Genomic DNA, 22343 nt, shown 5'->3' with positions numbered 1-22343 from the left:
TTGCAGCCCCCCAGACCAGGGTAGCCCCAGCGGCCCCCAGGACCCTTCCCCAGGGCAGCAGTGGCTCAGGGCAATCCCAGCAAGTGCTGCTCGGGACGGGTGCAGGAAACCCAGACGTGGGTGGGTGCCTCTCTGCAGGGGCACAGGGCACTGGGGACATCAGCCGGGTGGTGGGTGCTGGGGTAAGGAGGAGACGGAGCCACGGCTACAGCAGCGCACGTTTATGGGGTCTGGCCTGGCGCGTTGCAGTAACAGGACTCAGCGACATGCTGGGCACAGGGATCACGTAAGCTATGGCAGAAGCTGGGTCCCATGGGGCTGGCGCTGCCTTGGTCCAGCTCAGTGCCGGAACTGTGGCACTGGGGAGGGGATGCGGATGTCCTGCCCCTTCTCCAGCCGTCGCTCACAGTCAATCAGGTAGTTCACACCGTCTATCACCAGCTGCACCAGCTCCACCTGCACCGGGAGCACACACGTGCTGGCTCAGGGGCTGTCCTGGGGGCCAGCCCGGCGAGGCGCCCCACTGGCCCCACCGCCAAGGGCAGGCGCTGCCACCCCCAGCACCCATGTGCTGGTCCCAGCGCACATCCCAGAGCTGTCTGGGCACCATGGGCCCGTCATGCACACGCACTCCAGCCCCCCCCCTCCTCAAATGCAGCTCTGCCTGGCACCCACCTCTGACTTCCCCAGCCGGTCCAGGTTGGAAATGTCGAAGACGCTGCCAGTAGCTGCGGTGTCCACACCACCCGTCCCGCGCTTCTGTAGCCGGAGGTTCTCCAGGATCTTAGGGAAGCGGCTGTCCTGGTGCCCAGAGAAGGTGTCAGTGCTCAGCGGGACCATCAGCTGGGGGGTCAGGGCTCTGCAGCCCCCCGGGGCAGCCCTCCCGCCGCTTGCAGGACCCTGTCAGTGGGCTCGTAATCCCTGCAGAGAGCCCTGCCCTGAGCAGACCCGGGTTGACACCTGGGTCCCTGGCCCCTCCAGCCACAGAAGCAGGCGGGGGCTGGACCGTACACTTCCCGGGGGAACCTGAGAGAGGTCCAGAGCCGGGTCCCACGCAGTCCTGCACCTCCTGCGTGGCTGGGCTCCCTGTGCCCTGGAAGCCGGTGGTCCCCGCAGCCCTGGCTTGGTTCCCCACAAAACTGGCCATGGTAATACCTTACTGAGCAGCGGCAGCTTGATGTGGACGCCTGCTCGCAGCCCAGTGCCCAGGTTGGAGGGGCAGGTCAGGATGTAACCCAGCCGCTCGTTCCACATGAACTCCCAGCCTCGCTCCTGGATTAGCCGTTCCACCTGGATTAGAGGCACCAGCAGCCGTTCAGCCCGCAGCCAGGAGGTGCCAGCCCCATCCCTGCCCACCTGTTTGCCTGCCTGTTCATGGGGCTGGCGCAGCCGGGGCTGGTGGGCACTCACCTCCTTCAGCCCCCGACAGAACCGCTCGAAGACGCGCTTCATGTTGCCACCTTTCTCCATGGAGATGATGCGCGTGTGGTCTTCCTCGTTGATCCAGATCAGGAAGGTCTTCTCGTTGTTGTGCCTAGGGACAGGGCTGCGTTCAGCCATGCTGGTGGCTGGCAGAGGTCCCGTGCCCACCCAGCCACCCATGCCAGCCCCAGCTGTCCCCTTCTGCCCCTGCCACCATGGTGCCAGTGCTGCCCCGCGGTCCCGGTGCTCTGCCTGCACCCATGGCTGGGAGCATGTTGCCAGAGCACTGCCTGGCAGTGAGGCAGCCAGGAGATGCTCCTGGTGACATGCCAGCGTTCATCCATGTGTGCTGCTGCAGGCAATGGGTGCCGGCCCTGGTGCTGTGGGTGCAGGCAAGTGCTGCTGGGGAGGAGCAGCATGGTGCCAGCGTGGTGGCAACCCTGCCTGAACTGGGGATGGGAGCACGGCTCCTGCACCATGCAGGCAGTGGGAGGGGTCTGTGAGGCATGGGGTGCAGGTTGGGGTGCTGGGTTAGGGGGTAGCTGGAGCTGGGGACCATGGGTGCTGTGGAGGTGTTTCCCATGAAGCTGCTATAAAGGCGCTGTGCCAGCGAGGGCGGCATGGGCGGGTGCATGTGCCGGCTGTCACTCTGCGTGTGTGTGTGTGGGATGCTGCGTGGGACGTTGCATGGCTGTGCAGAGATGCTGGGAGGGAGCAGTGAGATGCAGTCGTGGTAGGCTAAGTTTGGGGGCAGGCAGAGTATGCAGAGAGCCAGAAGGAGCACCGGGGATTGCCTGGGGAGCAGGAGGCAGTTACGGATTTTTGGCAGCCTGGAGTGCAGGGTGCTGCAGGATGGTGAGAGTGGGAAGGACCGACAGCAGGGGCTAGCTCTGAAGTCCCACTTCTTAGGAGGATGCTGTGGTCTGTGTACAGAGCAGCTGGCTGCTGGTGGCAGCACACAAGGGACTCCCAGGTCAGACCACAGAGCCTGGGATGAGCACGGCCCAGGGGCACCGGTGCCACACGTACTGAGGTCTGCAGTGCAGCAAGCATGAGGAACGCGGGTGGTGGGGCTGGGGCAGCCGGATGGAGCAGCAACACCCCCTGCCTTTCTGCCCTGCTGACTGCCCCATGCTGGGGCAAATCCTCACCAGATCCCTCGGGCATCAGGCCAGTCCCGGGCCATTCCTGCTGCTGTCAGGAGCGGAGACACCGGCTTGTCGAAGAGGAAGTGGTCCTGGAGGGAGGCAGAGTGTGTGGGCTCACCCGGGCTGCACGGCTGGTGCCAGGGCATCCCGTCTCACCGCCCCCAGCCTGCCGTGCAGGAGATGTACCAGCTGTCCCAGGCAGGGCAAGGTCACCCACTGTCAGCACGGAGGGCAGGAGTCCCTGCCTGCCTGGCCAGGAAGGCAGAGGGCTGCTGGTGCACAGCCCACCCCATACCAGGGGCTGGTGCGGCACCGGCTGTGTGCCACAAGCCCACCTGTCCCTGAGCGTGGGCAGGGACATGGGGTGAGAGCCAGAGGGGGCTGTGAGCTGCTGGGGCTGTGTTCAGCGAGCTCCATCCTCCCCTGGCTCAGGAGGGCTGAGTGGCACCGTGAGCACCCTCAGCACCGTGGGGCAGCCTCGTTGGGGAAGGGGGTCCTGGTCCCATAGGACAGCAGGGCTGGGAAAGGAGGCTACAGCCTCCCAGAGAGGCAGTGCCAGGGAAGGGGTCCTGCTCCACGGCCACCTGGGGTGGCTGGCTGGGAGCTGCAGCGACTCACGTCAATGAGCTGCTGTTGCTCCTTCTCTGTCATCTCGCTGAGACGGTAGTACCGGCCCGCCAGGTCTCCGGTGAGGCCGTTCAGCGCCTCCACAGCCACCTTCTCCACCTCTCGCCGCTCAGCACGGGTGCAGGCTGGTGGCAGGCTCAGCCCACGGATGCTGCGCCCAGTCCGGACCCGGGATGAGAGCACGTAGCGCTCATCAAAGTGGCCAAACTTGATCTGGAACAGACAGGAGCCATGGGGATGCGTGGGGCAGCACCAGTGCTGGCAGAGATCCTGTCCCCTGAGTCCCGGGGAAGTTCCCCCATGTGCAGCACCACTGCCTGGCTCACACACCTTGCTGGCATCCAGATCTGTGACGTGCTTCATGGTGCGGGGATTGTACCCATTGTGCCGCTCCTGAATCACTGGGTCGAACAGGTCAGCAAACACCTGGAAGCAAGCGGGATGATGTGCAGCACTGCAGACCCAGCGCCCCACGAAGCCCCTGCCGTGAGTGTGGCACAGTCCTGCTGCCAGCGTGGGGGATGTGGCAGCAGGGGGGCATGCAGAGGGGGGCTGGGGGCCAACGGTGTGTCCTGCAATGCAGTAGCAATCCATGGGGCTGACACTGCCCGGGCAATTTGGGCTCGGGGACAAGGAGGAGGAGGAGGAGGTTGCAGGGCTCTAGGAACAGCTGCTCTGAAGCAGCCCTGTGTCCCACTGGGTCACACTGGGGCTGGCCAAGGAGCCTCTCCAGCTGCCTGGGCTGGGCAGGAGGAGTCGGGCAGTAATGTCCTGGGCTGCTGGATGTACTGCAGGTACTGGGACCCCTCCGGCTGCTGCAGGCACCCTGGAGAGCCCGGAGCATGGCAAGGCTCCAGCCACTCACCTCGTAGGTTTCTTCATCACCAGCTACCATGCCCACGGTCTTGATGAAAGGGTGGCCAGGGTTGTCAACACCTGTCTGGATGCACTGGTCCAAGGTCCAGCCGTTAGGGGTTGCTTTGTCACAGAGCCTGGCATAGATGGCTGGTGTCAGGTTGCTGGCCATGCAGTTGTTGTGCTTCCGTAGGTCGGGGTACTCAGCGCTGTGGGAGGAGAGGCTGATGAGTCCTCTGGGGCCAGGGGACCCCAAGTGCTCATGCCCTTGCCCCACAGAGACCCTCAGGGCAGGTGTGGGCAGGGATGCTCTGGGGAGGGCGGTCAAGCTGCTCTGCTTGCCCACTCCAGCAAAGGCCAGCCGGGAGTGGGAAGGCAGTTATGGGCATCACGTGTCGAGGGCAGAGAGCAGCCTGAGCCGAGGGCTGACATTGCCACAGGAATAAGAGCCTATGAGAAAATCTGGACTGGTTGTTAGGGTGCGGCTCCTTATCAGCCACGTACCAGGGCCATGGGGTTGGTAAAGCTTGCTGGGCAAGCGGTGGCAGCCACGTCAGCCCCAGCTCGGCGCTGGGGCGTGGGCAGCCATCAAGAGGCTGTGCACTGTGTTGCCAGGGTGGCCAGGCTGTGGAGGGGAGGGTCTCACTCCCTTTCTCCTTCCTGAGGCTGCCCCCACACCAGCCCAAGCAGGGGGTGGCTGCTCCCACTGCTCCTTCTGCCCAGTACCAGGGTCTGCCCATGCAGCGAGTGCAGGAGCAGGGCACACAGCCCGTGGGGGTCCTGGTGTGTCTGGCCCCTGGGCCCCATCTGGGCACCTCGATCCCCGTCCCCTGAGATGCCACAGGGCAGGAGATCGGCTGACCCGGATCAGCAGCCGTTGGGAACCGCACTGCTCTGGTGCAGTTTATTGTATTAGGGGGACGCTTCCGTCTAATCAGCTTAGCAGGAGGCCTTCTCCTGACCTCATTCCCACTTTAGCCAGGCTTTGTGCTTGTTCTTGCACTCATGGGGGGATTGGCAGGGCAGGACCCCGACAGCACTCTCCTTGGCCATATCCCTCATGCTGGGAGGTGGTGCCTCCACTTGCCTTAGTGGGACAGGACTGGCCCCTGTCAGCCCAGGAGACCTGGCTGGTGGCCACAGTGGGTCCCAAAGCCCTGGGGATGCCTGTCTCCTCTGCCTGGAGGGGCACTGCTTTGGAGGTGGTCCAGCTGGCGGGGGCAATCCATGTGGGCGAAGAGATGCTGAAGCTAGTGCAGGTCTGGAGCAGTGGGAGCGATGCCCGACTACCATCACCAGCAGCGAGTCCTGGCACCCTCCCGGCACTCGGGTCCTGCTCCTGGGCTGAGTGCCCACCCAGGGCGCCAGGTCTGGCTGCCAGCACCCGGCCCCCGTGCTGCAATGCAGAGTGCTGTCGCTGCTGCTGCCTCCTCCCCTGCGGCTGCAGGCCAAGGAATGTGCATTGGCCCTTTGCCTACAGCTTGGGCACTGCTTGTGACTTCCTGCGCTTTGCAGAAAGAAAGGGAGGTAGGGCTTACATTGTCTGCTCTGCGTAGGGAAGCACTGGCAGCTCCAGCCTGGACCAACGCAAGGAGGAGTTTGCTCCAAGGCAGCAACTTGTCCCAGACACGGAGGCTGAGGGCTGCTCCCCCAGCCCACACACATATCTGGGCCACATTGAGATGCTCCAGTTCAGAGGCTGGCTCGTCATGTGTAGGGCGCAGCCGGCCCCAGCCTCCTGCACCGCTCCTGCCTCTGCCATCAGCTGGCTACTGACCTGTGTCTCCCCAGGGGGACACACTCTCATAAAAGCACTTGTTGATCAGAATGTGACACTTGGACATGTAACTCCTCTGTCCTCAGCATGGCTAGTGCCGCTTGGCATGCCAGGACCACAGCCTGTGGCGCTTTCCACCCTGGTGGCAGCAGACTACATCCAAAGCGGCAGCAAAGGTTACTAAGGGAAGCAAATGTACTTCAGTAAGTGGAGGACTGCTGTAGGTTTAAACATGCTCTCTGCTATGGGCAATCCATACCTTCACTGAGGTGCTCAGACTCCAAAACCTTGAGATTCTGGCCACTGCCTGCAGGCTCTGTGCCTGCTGCAGTGCTGATTCATCTCCTGGTCCAAACACACCCTCCCCCCAAACAGCCCCAAACCATGGTCAGCAAATCTGGGGGATCGCTCTTCAGCCTTTCCAAAGCACCCGAACTGAGCGGGATGGTGCCAGGATCAGCAGAGCGATGCAGGGATGAAGGTGCTGAGCGCTTGGTGCTGCGCTCACAAGCGGTGCCCCACACAACCAGAGCAGCACCCAACCCTGCAGCCTGGGCTGGTCCTGAGGCTGGCGTGGGATGGCTCCCACTGTGTTCTTCTGGGTGTCCAGGTGTCCTCTGCCTCAGGCACAAAGGCGACACTGCACTTGGCCTTACTCAGGTTGCCTTGGCCCCTTGGTTTTGGTCCCCAAAGCTGGCTTTAAAATCATGACCCTTTTCAGCATCATATTTTGTCCCTGGTGCCATGGCACCAGGCAATAGGCTGGGCTCGCCCCCGGCTGCAGGGGCTGGCAGCATCTTCTGTGCAAGGTGGATATCTGCCAGCAGCACAACTCAGCGTGGGTGCTGGGCTGCCACCTGCAGCGCCCTGGAGGCTGCTCCACGCTGTCACCTTGCCTGCCACCTCAGGGTGCAGCCGCCTGCAGCAACCGCCCTCCCTGCCCTTGTGCCAGGAGGTGCTTCACCCGGCCAGGGACCTGCTAAGCTCCCAGCAGGTATTATTAGTCCGTCTGCTGGCTGGGCAGCTTCTCTGGGCTCTTCACCCTAATCCAGCCACCTCCGGCACCCTTCCTGGCACCAGCGTCCCTGTGGGTGCCACGCTGCGGGCAGCTCCTGCTGCACGTGGCCTCCTGGGAGGCATGGGGGTGCATGGGACGAGCGGTGCAGACCCTGCGCGGTGGCGGTGGGCGGGAGGAGCAGGGTGCTGGCAGGGTGCTGCAGCAGCAGAGCATGTGGCTTGTTTACGCAGGAAGGAGGGGGCTCGGGCTTTGTGTGGAGATGCTTTGGCAGGGAGCCCCGGCGTCACCGTCCAAACGTGGCATGGTGCCAGACACCCCCCTTCCCCCTCCGGCATCTGTGCCCATGTCACCTCTGCGGGGGGTGCCCATGCCACCACCCCCAGCGTGGCCATTTGCCCTGCGGTGCCTCTGACAAGCGACCGTGGAGGGCAGCTCAGATCCCTCAAAGCTGTTGCCGGTGTCTCTCATTATTTCACGTAAAGACCAGAGGAGCAGAATCCCCGGACAAAGGCAGGCTGGCTTGCCCGTGCCAGCACCATCACTGAACCAGACCCAGCCACACAGACCCTCCCAGGAAGCTCATTTTAGAGCTTCTCAAGCCACATCCCCTACCTTGGTTTCACCCCCCCCCTCCAGGCTCACCTCAGCCCCCTCCCTCCCGCAGATGGTGCCTGGCTGTTCCCCCAGCCCTGTCCTTGTTTTCATCATTGATGTCCTGCCCTGCTGTTTTTCCCCAGCCCACTGATCCTGCTACAGCAATGCCTTTACAGCACGGCCAGCTTGGCCCCTGCCCCTAGCCACAAACAAGGACTTAGCGGTGCGCACAAGGGGACACTGATGTGTCCAGGTTTAGTGGCACCAGCTGTCCCCGGTCCCTGGTGCCCTTGCGGGCAGGAGCAGGACGCGGGCAGGGTGCCTGCCTTTCTCACGCCAGACAGCAGGTCTCACAGGTCCCGGTGTTTTTCTCTCACCATCCTCCCTCGGTAAAGACCTGATGTCTATGACCCTGCAGTTGTTCAGAAAGCTTGAAAATACAGCCCTCTTGGGAGGTGAGTAAACAATAACATCCAGCCTTCATCATTCTCCAGAGTTGCTCCATTTCTGCCCCCTCCTTTCTGTGGCCTGACCCAGCACATCGGAGCCCCCAGCACCGGTGCTGAGCACACAGCTCTGCACGAGCAGGGCTCTCAGCCTGCAATGCAGCGCCGCTCTCTAACTGCACGGTGTTTGGTGCAGGGATCACAGCAGCTGCGTGTGTTTGGAGCAGTAACGTGCTGCCTCCTTCCCCATGCCGCTCCTTCACCCTGCGCAGGCTCTGCCGGCATCAGGATGGGGAGGAAAACCTGCTCCTCGCTTTCTGACCTGCCAGGGCGAGCAGCCAGTACCAGGGCAAGGTGGAAGGACCACCTCGTCCCTCTCCCCTCCTGACCCTGTCCCTACCCTGCCTGGTCCTTGTGAGGCACAGGCAGCTCCTGCCTTCAGCTCCCATTTGTGCCTTGGCCCCCCACGGTCCCGGGGGCCAGGCAGCAAGGGAGCCAAGCGGGACCTGCCTCCACCTCTCCTGGCCTGAGCCCCTCGCTTCCTTGGTGCTATGGCAAGCGGGGGCGAGCGGAGCAGCGCTGATACCTCTGCCCACAGCAGTGCCCCTCCTGGGGCCCAGCCGGGCTCCCCGAGGCAGCCTTTGACAAAGAGCAGGTCAAAGGGGGAGCGACACAAGACCTTCTGTGCTGGTGCTTGAACCTTAGCACCGCTCTGTAGCTGTGACACTTATCTGGCTTAAGGGATCAGGCACACGTTGTGCAAATACGGCCAGTGGCTCTCGCAGAGCCAGCATTACCCCAAAAGCACCCCTAAGCCAGGCCACGGCTGTGCATGTGCCCACCCGGCCCAGCTCGGCTCCGTGCCCACCTCCCAGAAATCCTGACTGCACATCCCAGGGCTCATCTTCACCCCAAACTCACCCGCAGGCTGCTCAGCACCTGCGGGCCCCTCCGGCTCCCTTTAAAAACTGCCCCCAAGATGGAAGAGCGAGGAGCAGCCAGGAAGCCTTTGCTTTTAAATAGAGAAGCCCCTGTCCCCAAGGCAGGCGCGGAGGCTGGCCCAGGCAGATGGGCTCGGGCCAGGAGCTGCTGCCAGCCCCCGGGGGCTGTCACGGCGCCGCAGTTACTGCTCCGACACCGGTTTTCCGGACAGAGCTCCTGGGTGTTTCGCCAGGAGAAGAAAATGAACCTGTTCGCTCCGTCCTGTTCCCACCAGGACGCTGGCAACTGGCCCCTGGCTCCCGCCACCACCGGGCAGAGCCTGGGCTGTGTCCTGGCCTGCACTGGCTATCCCGGCAGCACTGCCCTGCCAGGCTGAGCCCCCCACCGGGGCAGCCCCTAGCCCCAAGGACCCCCGGAGCTTGTCCCCTGCCCGCTGCCGCCTGTCCCTGGGCTGGCTTTGTCCCGGTGCTCCAGGGCCGCCGCAGTGCCGGGGCTCCCAGCCTGGATAGCCGCGCTGGAGGGACGCTGGGTCCTGGAGCCGGTCCCGGGGACGCGCCCGGGGGGGCCCCGGGGGTCTGCGCCCAGCGCGGCTGTCGGGGCCGCCCGGCGCTTGGGGAGGCCGGGGAGGCCCCGCCGCGGCGGCGCCGGTGCCCTTGGGCGCGGGGACGGCGGGGCCTCGCGGCGCCGGTGGCCCGGAGCGGGGCGGCTCCGTCCAACACGGCCGAACCCCCGCCGCCGCGCCTCCCACTCCCCGCCGCCGAGCACGGGCTCGGTTCCTGGCCGTCCCGGTCAACCCCCGCCCGCGGACGAGCAGCGGCCGCCCAGCCGCCCCCAAGGGTCGCCCCGGGACCCCCGCCCTCCCCGGGTGCCGGTGCTGCGGGGACCGGCCCCCGCCCGCCGCCCCCCGCACGGGCGCCCCCGCCGCCCGCGCCCGGTACCTGGGTGGGTAGCGCCGCCGCTGCCGGTCGCCCGCGCTGAGCGTGTCCCGGGCGAGCAGGAAACCGGCGGCGAGCGAGCCGGCGCCCACCATGGCCAGGAGACCGGCGGAGCGGCGGCCGGAGAGGGCGCGGGCGAAGGTGCTGGCCATCGCGGAGCGGCGGAGCGAGTGCGCCGGGGCCGGGAGGCGGACGTGATGGGAATGGGAACGGGCACGGGAATGGGAACGGCGGCGGCGGCAGGGCGCGCGGGGGGCGGGGAGCCGGCCGGGCACGGGGGGGCCGCAGCGGCACCGCCACCTGCTCGGCCCCCCGCCCCGCCCCGCCCCGCCCCGCCCGCCGCACCGGAGTCGCCGCCGCCTTCAGCACTGCGCGCCGGACAGCGCCGGCGGGGCAGCGGCGCTGGGCCCCCCCCGCACCGGCACCGGGCCCCCCCCCCGGCACCGGACCCCGCCACCGGAGGGCCACGAGCACGGCACGGCACGGCGCGGGCCGCGGCGGCGAGGGCGCGGCTGGGGCAAAGTCCTGGGGCCGGGAGAGGCGGGCGCGGCTCCCTGACGGCCCGGAGCCGCGCGTGAGATGCGGGCCGGGACAAGCGGACGGGCCAGCGGCCGGTTCTCGGCGGCACGGCCTGGCGCGGGCGGCGGTCACCGGTCACCGGCCCTCCCACCGCACGCCGTGCCGCTGCCCGGCGCTGGGCGCTCCTTGCTCGGGCCCCACACGCCGGGACGGGGCGGTCGCCCCGCGCAGTCCCAGTGCCCGCGGCAGCCCCGGGGCAGGCAGCGCGCCGCGTTCCGCCGCCGCAGAGCCCCACGGGACGGGAGAGGCGACGGGCGCTGCCCGGGACCCGTCGCCCGGACTTCCCCGGCGCACTGGGCAGCGGCCGCCCGGCACACTCGCGCCTCCTGCCCGGGTCCCGCGGGGCGGGGGACAGCCGGCGCGGTGCGGTTGCCGTGGTAACGCGGGACCCGGTGGCGCTGCCGGTACCCGGCGCTGGGCCCGCGCCCCACGTGCGCGCGGCACGCCCGGCCACGCAGCCTCCCCCGCCGCCGCCGCTAGGGGTCGCCACGCCGCACCCGCCTGAGGCCCGGCCGGCCCGCCCCCCTCCCCGCCGATTGGACGGCTGCGCCCGTCAGCAGGCTGTGATTGGCCGGCGGCAGCGCCGGCGGCGCAGGATGCGCTCGGAGGCCGCAGGTGAGCGGGAGGGAAATGGCGGCGCCCGGCGTGGCGCCCCCTGCTGCCGCCGCCGGGGTGTCGGGGCGTCCCCGGTGCGGCGGGCCCGAGACTGACCCCCGGGTCGGGGCGGGGAGGGGAAGCGAAGGGAGTGGGAGGGGGCATGACACACACGACAGTGGGCCGCGCCGCTCTTGGGCCCGGTCGTCGTCGACTGTCGGGGAGCGCCGGGTAGGTGGCAGCGGCGGCCACTGGTGAGGCGCGGCCCGGTTCCCCGCCGCGGGCCTGCCGCCCCGCAGCCCCCCTGCCGCGGGCCTGCCGCGGCCAGCCCGGCCCGGCCGCTCTCCGCGCCCCCCGCCCGGGTCCCTGGGGCCAGCGCGCTCGGCCCCCCCCGGCGCGGCCTGCCCTCCCGGCTCGGCAGGGGGCGCGGCGGGCTCTGCACGGGGGCGCGGGTGTGGCGGCGGGGGGGGCCCCGGCCCGGCCAGCCACGGGCGAGCGGAGCCCGCATCCTCCCGGCCGCGGCGAGCTCTCTCGGGGAGCGGGGGCCCGTGGGTTCCCGTCGGGGCCTAGCGGCGCAGCGGTGCCCTGCCGGGGTCTCGGCTGTTCCCTTCGGGCGGGCCCGGGCCCGGCGTGCTGGGCTGTGTCTGCCTCGCCCGCGGCCTGAGGGATGGGGCGAGCCGCGGCCCTTCGCCCGTTAATAAACCCTCATTAACGGTTACAGTCCCAGGGACATTCTGATGCTGCCGGGTTTCACACTTCACCTGTGTGTGTAATTTTAAAATCTCATTAAAAACTGTCTCCAAAGGTGAGGATTGACCTTACTGCTGCGGTTGCTATGTGAGCAGCAGAAGGCTTGCTCAGGTGTAGAAGCAATAAGCCGAGAGGTTTTTTTACTAAATTTGCAAATGGCATTGTCTGGCAGAAACAGCTCCTGCTCGGGAGACATTTCGTGTTTGCGCCCTGGCTGTGCGCTGGGTTTGAAGATGTCGATAGATCTGGAGTTACCGAAAGTGCTGCTGGAGCGCTGGGAAGCTTGCCTTCAGCTGCCTGGCTGTGAACGCGTTGGACTTCTGCGTTAACAGAACACAGAGAGCTTTCTTTGATACGCCACAGCGAAATAGCTTTTAATTATTAACTCTGGAATAGGTGTTCTTTTTCTCCTGAAGCAATTAAGTGTCTACGATAAGAGTACAGCTTTCACCTTTTGTATGTAAGTATGTAATTAACCTTAATACAAATAGCCCTTGTGACAAGGGGAGTAACTCTTTGGGCAAAGGTACTTCCCTGATCAAGGCCTAAGCTTTCAGGGTTGGGTTTTTTTTGTTTAGTTTTAGTGCCCACAGCGGTTTCAGGTAGTTCAACAAGACGTTGCCGGCATTAATATTTTAAAATGCCAGCTATGTGTATTCTTCAAGCTTCCAATCCTGCAGATACTTGACCTGGCTTAAATCGGGCTGTGGGTCTGTAATCGTCCTTGCAGCCTGCCCGCATGCAGCTCCTTGGACCTCCCACCTAGTGCTGCCTGGGTGCGCAGACCTGGTCTCCACTCCCAGAGCTGCCTCTTCTACCGCCTGTGGCTGCTGCCACCAGCGATAGGATCAGCCTTGTTGGGTTGCTGCAGTCCTTGGCCCTTCAGCCCTCCACCGCAGGGACTGCGCTTTCAAATCATGCACCATGCAGGCTGTGTTTAAAAAACAAAAGGGAACAAAACCCCCACACCCACACCTACACTTTTGGTGGTTGATGCTACACTAAGAACAAAGTTAATACAAGACCTGATCATAACCTATTTCTTTCTTAAATTTCTGGTACCTCAGGATACAGCGACACAAAGAATAAGTCTCTTTAGTCTGTGAGCATTCTTACCTGAACAGCACCAGAATGATCTGCCGGGGAACTGGAAAACAACCTACTATCCCATTTGCTATCACCAATATAGGGAGCTGAATTAGTCCCAGTACATTTAAGAGACAAGGTGCACATTTCTGTTTCAGGTTGTGTGTCAGCAGCTTCTTATTGCCATTAGGTGATTATGGTAAACTCTGTTATGATTGCGTACCGGATCATCACTGCCCTTCTTGGAAGAGAGTGCAAGAATGCCTTTAGCTGTAGTGGCTGCTCTGTACTGCCTTCTGTATTGTGATGAGACTAGCAAGCCTGAATATGCCATACTCAAAGCCAGAACCATCTTTACCTTTCTTGCATGCATGCCAGGGCTGTGTTAATGCTTTTGTTTCTCTTGGACGATACAGCCAGTGGCATTAACTCGGTGCTTAAATTTTCTTGCTGTGATTAGCAAAAGGTGAGACCTGCAGCACTCTCAGCAAGTGGAGACTGGTCTGAATGTATGACCTGTGGGAGCAGTTCGCTCAGGAGGCGGTGAGAATGATGCAGAACCATCAGTATCGCATGCTGTCAGTGCCTCACGTAGCTCCAGGCTGGAAGAAAAGCAGTAATGGTGTGGTGGTGGTGTGGGCTGCGTGCTGCACAGGAACCTTGCTGGTACCATTTCTGTGAGGAAAGGTGCCACCCTCCTGGCATCATGAACTCTTTGAAAGCCTAGCACTAGGGCTGATTCAGTCATGTTGGCAAAACCTCCTGTTATTAGGCTTTGATACCGGAATATAGAGCTGCACTTCCCTGTTTCCCTTTAAAAGCAACAGTCTGTCTGAGTTTTAGATGCCTTAGTTTTATGCCTGTAGCTAAAACTTCTGTTTCATCAAGAGTCTGTAGTCTTTCTTGGTATTAATCTAGTCAGATGAGGGATCTACTTTAAAGAGAAACTTGAAAAAGGTTTTGGTTATACTCTCTTCTTTTCTCCACACCAGAAACAACCTGAGATCCTGAGGCTTTCCCTGTTAACCCTAAGGGCATGATTGATGCATCAGTGGCTGTTGGCTTCAGTGAGGCTCTAGTTTTTCTACCTGGTTTGAATATGGCATGTCTTGGCCTCTAGAAATAGCTACAGAGCAAGGCAGAGGGTTTTTTTCTGGGGTAGGAGCAGGGATGTAGAGAGCTCATTGCTTACTTCTTAGGGCAAAGGTTTTCCTGCTGCTTGATCTGTTTTTTTCCAGGAGGGAGGGGAGAGTAAGGGATTGGAGGAAACAACCCTCCTCCTATTCTTGCATGGTTTACTTCATTAAATCATCAGCCATCAAGCTGGTAGTGTACTTGCTAAGGTCTCGGTCTGCACTGGTGTGCTGAGGCAGCAGGGCGCAGGAATGAAAATGATTCCTGAGCGTGTCAGGAATCCCACTCTTGTCGTCCTGTGGAAATAGTAGGACTATATGGAGCACACAGTAGCATGCCGGTATAGCCTGGTCTGCCAGCACTGTTGCTCCCACCAGTGGAGAGCACTGATGGTGAAATTACAGCTTTAACTCTTGCTGATCGGAACACTTTTCTGTGCTGGGTGTGCCCTGTGCCTCCAGGTTTGTGTGGGAGCAGGCAGCACTGGCCTTGGTGCACAAGTGGAAGACCGGTGTGAGCTGGGAGTCGGGCAGCGGAGATTGTCTGTCGAGCGGTAGGTGCAAAGTTGGGGCTTGCTGTGTCACCCCTCTGGTTTCCGGTGGGTTGGTGTCGGCTCCCCCAGTAGATCTGGCATGATAACTGATGGGCTTGCTGTCGAACCAGTGCCTGATGGCGTGGCTGCGGGACCTTGTCCTGTGTGCTTCTGCTCCAGCACTTTCTCTGAGCATTTACCTGTTACATCTCCTGTCCTTCCCAGGAGCGCCCACAGCCTTTCTGTGTGGAGATGTGCTTTATTTTTACCTTTATTTCCAAGGTGGATTTCACGAGCAGCTGGTTTGCTCTGTTTCTTTTGCCTGTTCCCACCCTGCTCAAATGGATTAAGGCACTCTCCCTCAGTTGTTCTTGGTGATGGGATTCTCATGGTGAAATGGTGCTGGTGGCAGGCTGGTGGCATTGGGAGTGCTCCTCTGCTCTGTGAAGAATTGCTGCCAGAGAACTGGGAACTGACAGCTGTATGTGGCGGGACAGTCTCCTACGGTGTACTGGCTGTAAGGGAAAGCATGCTTAAAAGAGGAGGAAATACAGTAACTCGGTCTGGGGAATGCTGGAAATCATGTGAGAGCATGAGAAGCAGCAGTACACAGTGTCTCGTGTCCATTTTTAGGAAGTACTTAACATGAGGTGTTCACAACGTCCTCTTGTCAAGGTTGCGCTTGCTTATGTGGGAGGAATGCTTTTGCCCACTTCTTAGTGGGGGAAAACATGGCAAAGGGCAGTCACTTGACATTTATGTATGTGCAGCTATGGTTAGAGGTAAACAGCTGTGTCCTTGGTGTGTCCAGGTCACACATACTGTGCATTCAAACTCTGTCGCTTCTATGGCAGACAGTGCTGCTATTGTAGGTGACAGCACGAGACACGCTCCTTCCCTGGCGTTTATAAAGCAGAGCTTGTATCTTGACAATTGGCTTCCGTGGTCACAGAGTAAATCAGAGCCAGCTTGCAAACCCAGAAGCCTTGACCTGCAACCCAGACTGTTACTGATGTTACTCTGTGTCCTCTTTCCTTGCCAAAGAGTTGTCACTTTTTCCTTTACCCTCTTCCCTGCAAACTCATGCACCTCTCAATCTGGTCTCTCTGTTACTGTAGGTCTTCACGGGCTGAAAGGATGAAAATAGGCAATTGGAAAGTCACTGTCACTGTCCTAAGCTTCATTCTAACTTCTGGAGTCCCGGTTGATGCCTTTGGGTGTACGAGCCTTTGAGAGTGTCCACTGTCCCCCTCCATGATTTAGACAGCGGCGTGGAGCATGCATCATTGTAAGGTTTTACATGATTTCAGCGCTGGTGGTTCCCAGTTGGTGCAAAGAGGTTAATTGCACAATGGAGCTGCCTATCTAAAATGATTGTGTGTCCAGTTCCCCTCCTACCCCGAGGGTCTCTTCTGACTCCCTCTTTTTGTGCTGGGCAGCACTGTCTGTGCCAGATCAGTCCCTGCCCTCCCCACCATCACCTGCTTCCAGTGCAGCCAGCCCCTGGCTCGCCCTGCAATCTGACCTTCTCTATCCCTTCTTGCATGCTGTGATTCCAGAGCGGGATGGTCGGCCACCGAAGCTGCAATGTCGTCCCTGACGACCTCCAGTGAAGGAGACAACTCCACTCCCAGGTTTGTTGTTGGTTCCAGGGATGATGAGACAGACTTTCTGGGATCAAACATGAAGACAGACGAAACTGATTTCTTTGAAGATGATGAAGAGGAGGAGTCGGTAAGGAAGTCCTGGCGTTCTGGGTTGGAGCATCTGTGCAGAATTCCTGGGTCTCAGCTGGGGTTTGTGTGGTTGCTGCTGAGGCTGCAGGCAGTTGGGATTTCAGGGGACATGACACCAGGCTGTGGGGCACAACCGTGGGGAATGGCACTGTCATTTCTGATGGGGTGTATTGCATTGTGTCATACTGCCTTACTCGCGGCCTCATGCTGCAGTAAATCCTGGCCTTTCCGCTTGCCAGTCTTTTTCAGGTACAATAGCAGAGTTCCTTGTCCTAGCAACTTAACCCTGGCACTCCTGTAAACCTTTCTGTCTCACCAGGGAAATTTTTGAGGAAAACTCTGGGAACTGTGAAAAGGGCAGAAGTGTGTCTGCAGAAAGGAAGCATTTGTTCTTTTCTGTAACCTCCAGGAACAGGGTGCAGAAAGGAGAATGATCTCCAGCTCCTGACTGCTTTCGGCCCCTATTCAGTGTTCTTTTAAATGTTATATTTGTTGTTCTGTGCATGGGACTTGGATGCAGCAGGGACATTGCTGCTGGCTGGGACCATACGCCAGTGCAACCGTCGTTTCTGTTGCCGCTCTGCAAGTGGGTTGTTGACCTAGGAGCCCACAGGGGCTTCCTTCAAACCCACGCAGTGTTGTGTACTTTGGTGCTTGGTGAGGAGCTATTTATCAGGTGTAGTGAAGGATTTGGAAACCCTTTCACTTCTCAGATGTTGTTTTTGCCATGGAGCCTTGGCTTTGCAAGTCGTGCAGTAACTTCTAAAGTCTCGGCTTATGCTTTGAAGCTGCAATTGTTTGTGCTGGGTAACCCGAAGTCCTGCGTGTGTCACTTCAGATGATCTCACTGCGTTTAATCTTGCTTGGGCCAGAATTAATCTGTCAGGAAAACATCCAGTCTGGGGTTTCTAGATGGTGGAGAAAAGTCCACCACAGACCTCAGACTGTTCCTCTGTTACGGTTAGCAATGCTTTTTGAATGCACACCTTCTCTCTTGACCTACTCAACTTAACCTCATCCCACTGGACCTTGTTGTACCTTTGGCAGATATATGGAAGAGCACTTGGTAGTTTTTCTTTTCTACTTACAGCTACTTACTGTTGCAATCTCCCCTTCGTTTTCTCTCAGATAAGACAAACAGACTGAGCTCCTAGACTTTTTTTGCTATAAAACATTTGCGGCTGTTCTCTGAGCCTGCCTAAGTCCATCAACTGTCTTGGTGAGTTATGGGCCAGAGAACATGGTGTGGGATTCCAGTCCCGGCTGCTTGTTCAGGTGTCAGATATTTATTTCTGACCTTAGCATTAGTGCCCAGTAAAAAGAGGAGGTACGTACTACCTGGCAAAGAAGCAGTTGTTTTGGGCTGCTCCTTAATGATGTCCTCCAGTGGACGCTGCTGGGAACTGGGAGTGTTTATGGGTTCATGTCTAGCAAGAGCTGTGAGTGCATAAGGTTGGAAGAAAATCCCTTGTTTGTTCCACATTGCTGCATTTCTACACTGTTGCAGTTTGAAGTCCGTGAAGTAGCTGATCCTGTACTAAACTGATCCCTGTCTTCCCTTAGCCACCTGAGCGGCAGATTGTGGTTGGAATCTGTGCCATGACCAAAAAGTCCAAGTCAAAGCCCATGACACAGATTCTGGAGCGTCTGTGCAAGTTTGAGTATATCACAGTGGTGATTATGGGGGAAGATGTTATTCTGAACGAACCGGTGGAGAACTGGCCTTCGTGTGACTGCCTCATATCATTCCACTCCAAAGGTAAAAAGGCTGCAGCAGGTCGTAGCCTACTCGAGATCTGGGCAAGGGAGCTTCCACTCATTCTTTCCCCCCTCCCCTCCTCCTGTATTTCAGGATTCCCCCTGGATAAAGCGGTCGCTTATGCCAAGCTGTGCAAGCCATTTCTGATTAATGACCTTGACATGCAGTATTACATCCAGGACAGGTAGGTGCCTGTGATCCACTAAAGCCCCTTCCCTCTTCCTGGGTCTGATTTATCTTCCTGGCCACAAGCAAATGAGTGAGCTGGGGAGGAAGGGGACCATAGCAGTGGCTTTTTAGGGGTTGTTTCTCCAAAACAAGGGGAATAGACAATGGGGTAAAACCATTGAGACTTGGCATGTTTTATTTTCTGGTGCAAGTGCCTTGTAAGGAATGGTGAGATGAAGTAGGAAGTGGAAGAGGTCTCACAGAATGAGACTGCCACAATGGAAGCAAAAAGACTAGTCTCTGAGTAGAGAGCCAGGTAGCGGGATGGGGTTCTGGGGCAGAAATTGGGAGCAAGGCCAGGTCAGATTCAGGTATGTGACCAACCTATGTTGGCCAGACGCTTCAAGAGGCTTCTCAGTTGGCTTTTGGTAGAGGCCACCTGCAGCCATGTCTTCAGTGCATAGAGCCAGGCTGCTTTGGCTCTGTATGGGTAGGGCTCGTACCAGACCCCAGACCTCTGCCATGCCTTGGGTTGTGAGCGGCATCCCTGTGGGTGCTGACAGGCACCCTAAGGTGTAACTGTAGTGAAAAATAGCCATTTCCTCACTGACACAGGGTGAAAAGAGGCTCTGTTTCATCTGCCTGGCCTGGGTGTTGGGTAGCTTGGGCACCCTTTGAGAGGGCAGATCTGGGTAGGTGGCAGGTGCTGGGTGTGTTGCTGTGGATTGGGCATCTGCTAGTAAATGAGCATCTATATTTATGCCAGGTAGAGATTTACTCTGGGACATCTCTGTTGGGAGTAGGACTGAGGCGTGCCCTATAGCCTGTAGGTCTTATCTGGGGAGCATGTGCTGAGAAGTATTTGTACTCTGTCTTTGAAGCTTTTTTGTGTTCATTTTACTTTGTTCATCAGTGGGAGTGAAGCCTTCCCTTTGGCATGTACTGAGGACCTTCTAGACTCTTCTGACACTGTTTCTGTCCTCTACAGGCGTGAAGTGTATCGGATCCTTCAAGAAGAGGGAATTGACTTGCCCCGCTATGCTGTGCTCAATCGAGACCCTGACAGACCAGAAGGTCAGTGCGCAGGCTCTACTGAAAGCTGTTTTCACATACTTAAGATACTCTGCAGAGAACAGGTACTGATAATCAGCTTGAAGAGGCCTGATTCACAAGTCTGTTGTTTTTTGCAGACAAAGGTCTCAACAGCAAAACTGGCTGACTGACCAGGACTGAAGGGCTTCAGCTCTGCCCTAGAGCTGTCTCACTCACCCTTTCCTAACATGCTGCTGCTGTGCTTTATCTTCAGAGTGCAACTTGGTGGAAGGAGAGGACCACGTGGAGGTAAATGGAGCTGTTTTCCCAAAGCCATTTGTAGAGAAGCCAGTCAGTGCTGAAGACCATAATGTGTATATTTACTACCCGACGTCAGCAGGTGGGGGCAGCCAGCGGCTCTTTCGGAAGGTGAGGAGGCAGACACCAGTTTTGGTGTTGGAACCAACAGATCTGTGGCTCTGAGACCCTCGTGGCTTCAGGAGGGAGCGTTGGGGCAGTTGAAGGAGAAAGGAAGATTTGTGTTGGGGAAATCTGGACCTTCTTAGAACTTCCAGTTCAATCCCATCTACCTGGGAATTGCAGAAGGGCATAGTTTAGTGGTAGTGCTGACTTCTCCTTCCCCAACCTCTATTTGACTTGTGTCCCGTGTCATGGAGACAGTCATGGAGAACGGTGTCCCTTACTGAATTGCATGTTGTTTTTTTCCAGGTCACTTCCTCAGTTTATCAAGATGATTTTTTTTTTTTTTTTCAAACTTGTGTTCCTGTCCTCTAACATCAGCTGTTGCCCTTCTCAGCTTAGCGTAGCTTGCAAATTTGATAAACGCAGTATTTATTCCTATATTCCACAGGTAATCCGCCCTTATGCATTTCTTTCACTTTGCCAGTGAACAGTTAATAGCTGTGATATATCTTTTTTTTCCTATCAGTTATGCATCTGTCATTAATAATATTAAAAAGATTAACATTTTAGGTAACATATAGGCCTGCCATATGAGGTTGTTTCCGAAGCCTTATCAAAAATGAAAACATCATCCTCTGTCCATAAGATCAGCCAGCTGTCTTAGGAGGAAGTTAAATTGGTCTGATTATTACCTGTCATCCTTTATTTTCATTTGGTTTTTAGCTAGGCTCCTTACTTTCTAGGTCTTTATCCACTATTTTTTGTTCCATATCCTTGTAGTGATTGGAGTCAACCTAATGGTCTATAATAAACTTTTCTCCTCTTTAAAGCCTGGAAAAGAACATATCTACTATCTGCATTTTGGAGTCTCTTTTGTCCTCCATAAATAAGTGTGCTGTAATAGCTGGAGGTTCTGAGAGATGCTCCGCTAATTCTCTACATACAGGATGAAACTTAGGATTTTTGTTCCTCCCTCTAAGAAAAGAAGCCCCCATGCTCTTGCTTGAGGTGTTTGTTCTGTGCTTTCAGATTGGCAGCCGGAGCAGCGTGTACTCACCAGAGAGCAGTGTGAGGAAGACAGGCTCATACATTTATGAGGAGTTCATGCCTACAGATGGCACTGATGTAAAGGTAAGGAAAAGCCTGGAATAGCTTTTTCCTTGTGCAGACCCAGGACAGCTGAAGGTTGGGCAGTCCTGCTTAGTCCTACTTAGGTTCTGGAGTATTCGTTTAAGCTGTGAGGTGCTGACTGAGCAGCTCGGATCCCAAGGCGGGGAGCGGATGTTCTGTAGGTCATAACAGGACAAATGCATGAGACCGTCTGATCTTCTCTCCGTGTCTGCAGCAGAAGTACCTTCTGAAAGCTCCAGTTAGTCTAGGTGGTTGTATCAGGTGTAACTATTTTTCTTCCCAGGTGTACACTGTTGGGCCAGACTATGCCCATGCTGAGGCTCGCAAATCCCCTGCTTTGGATGGGAAGGTTGAACGGGACAGCGAAGGGAAAGAAATCCGTTACCCAGTCATGCTGACTGCCATGGAGAAACTAGTTGCCCGGAAAGTCTGTGTAGCCTTTAAGGTCTGTGTTTTCTCTCCTATGCAAGCAAGATACTCCATGAATGTCCGATTTAAATCTTGGTCAGTGTTAAAGCTTGAGCTCTGTTACCCCGATGTGTCTCTGGTGTGGCAGTCTTCTGCACCTGGTGCCAGTTGCTGTCTCTGCTGGCCTGTGCAGCTTGTCCTGCTGGCCGTGGCAGTTTGCTGGTCAGAGGTGAGTGGGAAGGCAAGAGGGCCTGCAGCAAATGCTGTTTGTGCTGCCAGGTGGCTGGTGTCCAATGTACAGCTGAGCATTTAATATCAGATTCTGAGCATGCAGCTGTCCGTCTGACCTGTGCTCACCACGCCCTTACTGTTTCCTAGTTGTGTTTGTGTGGAAACTTGGTTTTCTGAAAAAAAACCCCAAACCCAACTCAAACCTGATTTTTATTTTTTTGATCTGACTTTAGTGCATATTTGTGTTCTATTTTACAGGATGGTAGAGTGAGTGTATGATCTAGGTATGCTTACGTGACATGGTCAGTGATGTCAGCAGAAGAAGCACTTGGCTACTTGTTCCTGCCCTCACTGCAATCTGCAGCCTGTGCAGTTGTGCTGATACAGCCGTGGGCTTGTTTTACCTTGTAGCCTTTTACACATAGTGATGGGTATCTTTGCCTGCACCACTTACTGTCTGTACCTGTCAGTCTGGTTCAAAATGGTTGGGTTTAGAGGCAAGAGCAGGAGAGCCAGGAGCCGCTCTGTCTTAAGCCTTTAGGGCTCTGGCAGGTGGGGCTGCCCTGACAGCTTAGTATGGGGGCTTATCTGTTAGGATACAGCTGTGAGGGTGTAAAGGTGCCTCTAAAGGGCCTGTTACTGCTGGCTAGTGGCTGTATTTTTGCACTGCTTCGAGGCTGGTGAGGTAGGTGTGGAGCAGAGGACAGCTGCAGCACCAGTGGAGCTGACCTGGGCAGTGTATGATGGCTGGGTCTGTGTGTGTGCCCTGCTTGGCTGGGCAGTGGCTGTCCCTTTGCTGCTGTCCCTCACAGCCAGCCTGAGTCCTGTGTCCTCTGCTTCCTCCTGCAGCAAACGGTGTGTGGGTTTGACCTCCTGCGAGCCAACGGCCACTCTTTTGTTTGTGACGTGAACGGCTTCAGTTTTGTGAAGAACTCTATGAAGTATTATGATGACTGTGCCAAAATCCTTGGGTATGTAAAATTCAAGTTCTGACAGCGGGTCAGGTAACTCATAGC

At 58.1% G+C, this 22343-nt stretch overlaps 2 protein-coding genes across 17 annotated transcripts in view; one reads left to right on the top strand and one right to left on the bottom strand.

Annotated features, from left to right (window-relative positions):
* Nucleotides 1–206: 206 nt before the first annotated feature.
* LOC102048684 (creatine kinase U-type, mitochondrial) lies at nt 207–10067 on the bottom strand. 2 transcript variants are annotated; one of them, XM_055716306.1, is made up of 9 exons: nt 9768–10067; nt 4063–4261; nt 3528–3623; nt 3189–3410; nt 2574–2659; nt 1411–1534; nt 1156–1290; nt 676–801; nt 207–456 (listed from the first exon to the last, which is right to left on the bottom strand). In XM_055716306.1, exons 1-9 carry the CDS (start codon nt 9914–9916, stop codon nt 340–342), a joined length of 1254 nt encoding a protein of 417 aa, XP_055572281.1. In that variant the 5' UTR covers nt 9917–10067; the 3' UTR covers nt 207–339. The 2 variants fall into 2 exon arrangements, with proteins under 2 accessions (XP_055572281.1, XP_055572280.1); XM_055716305.1 differs by having other exon boundaries at nt 3189–3623.
* A 794-nt stretch (nt 10068–10861) lies between these two features.
* The window catches only part of PPIP5K1 (diphosphoinositol pentakisphosphate kinase 1), a 48623-nt gene continuing 37141 nt past the window's right edge, over nt 10862–22343 (top strand). For 3 of the 15 annotated variants that reach the window (XM_055716304.1, XM_055716300.1, XM_055716290.1), the window contains exons 1-11: nt 10892–10958; nt 11860–12147; nt 15558–15727; nt 15999–16173; nt 17739–17934; nt 18028–18118; nt 19091–19176; nt 19409–19563; nt 20587–20688; nt 20972–21133; nt 22177–22298. In XM_055716304.1, coding sequence (XP_055572279.1) covers nt 16027–16173; nt 17739–17934; nt 18028–18118; nt 19091–19176; nt 19409–19563; nt 20587–20688; nt 20972–21133; nt 22177–22298 — 1061 coding nt within the window. In that variant the 5' untranslated portion in view covers nt 10892–10958; nt 11860–12147; nt 15558–15727; nt 15999–16026. Of the gene's footprint in view, nt 10959–11074; nt 11169–11695; nt 12148–14368; nt 14461–15557; nt 15728–15998; nt 16174–17738; nt 17935–18027; nt 18119–19090; nt 19177–19408; nt 19564–20586; nt 20689–20971; nt 21134–22176; nt 22299–22343 lie in introns of those variants that run through there. The other 12 variants (XM_055716302.1, XM_055716298.1, XM_055716295.1 and 9 more) reach the window with 9 other exon arrangements.

The sequence above is a fragment of the Falco cherrug genome, chromosome 7 (genome assembly GCF_023634085.1).
Source record: "Falco cherrug isolate bFalChe1 chromosome 7, bFalChe1.pri, whole genome shotgun sequence".
NCBI lineage: Eukaryota > Metazoa > Chordata > Aves > Falconiformes > Falconidae > Falco > Falco cherrug.
This window is presented reverse-complemented; position numbering and strand designations above follow the sequence as displayed.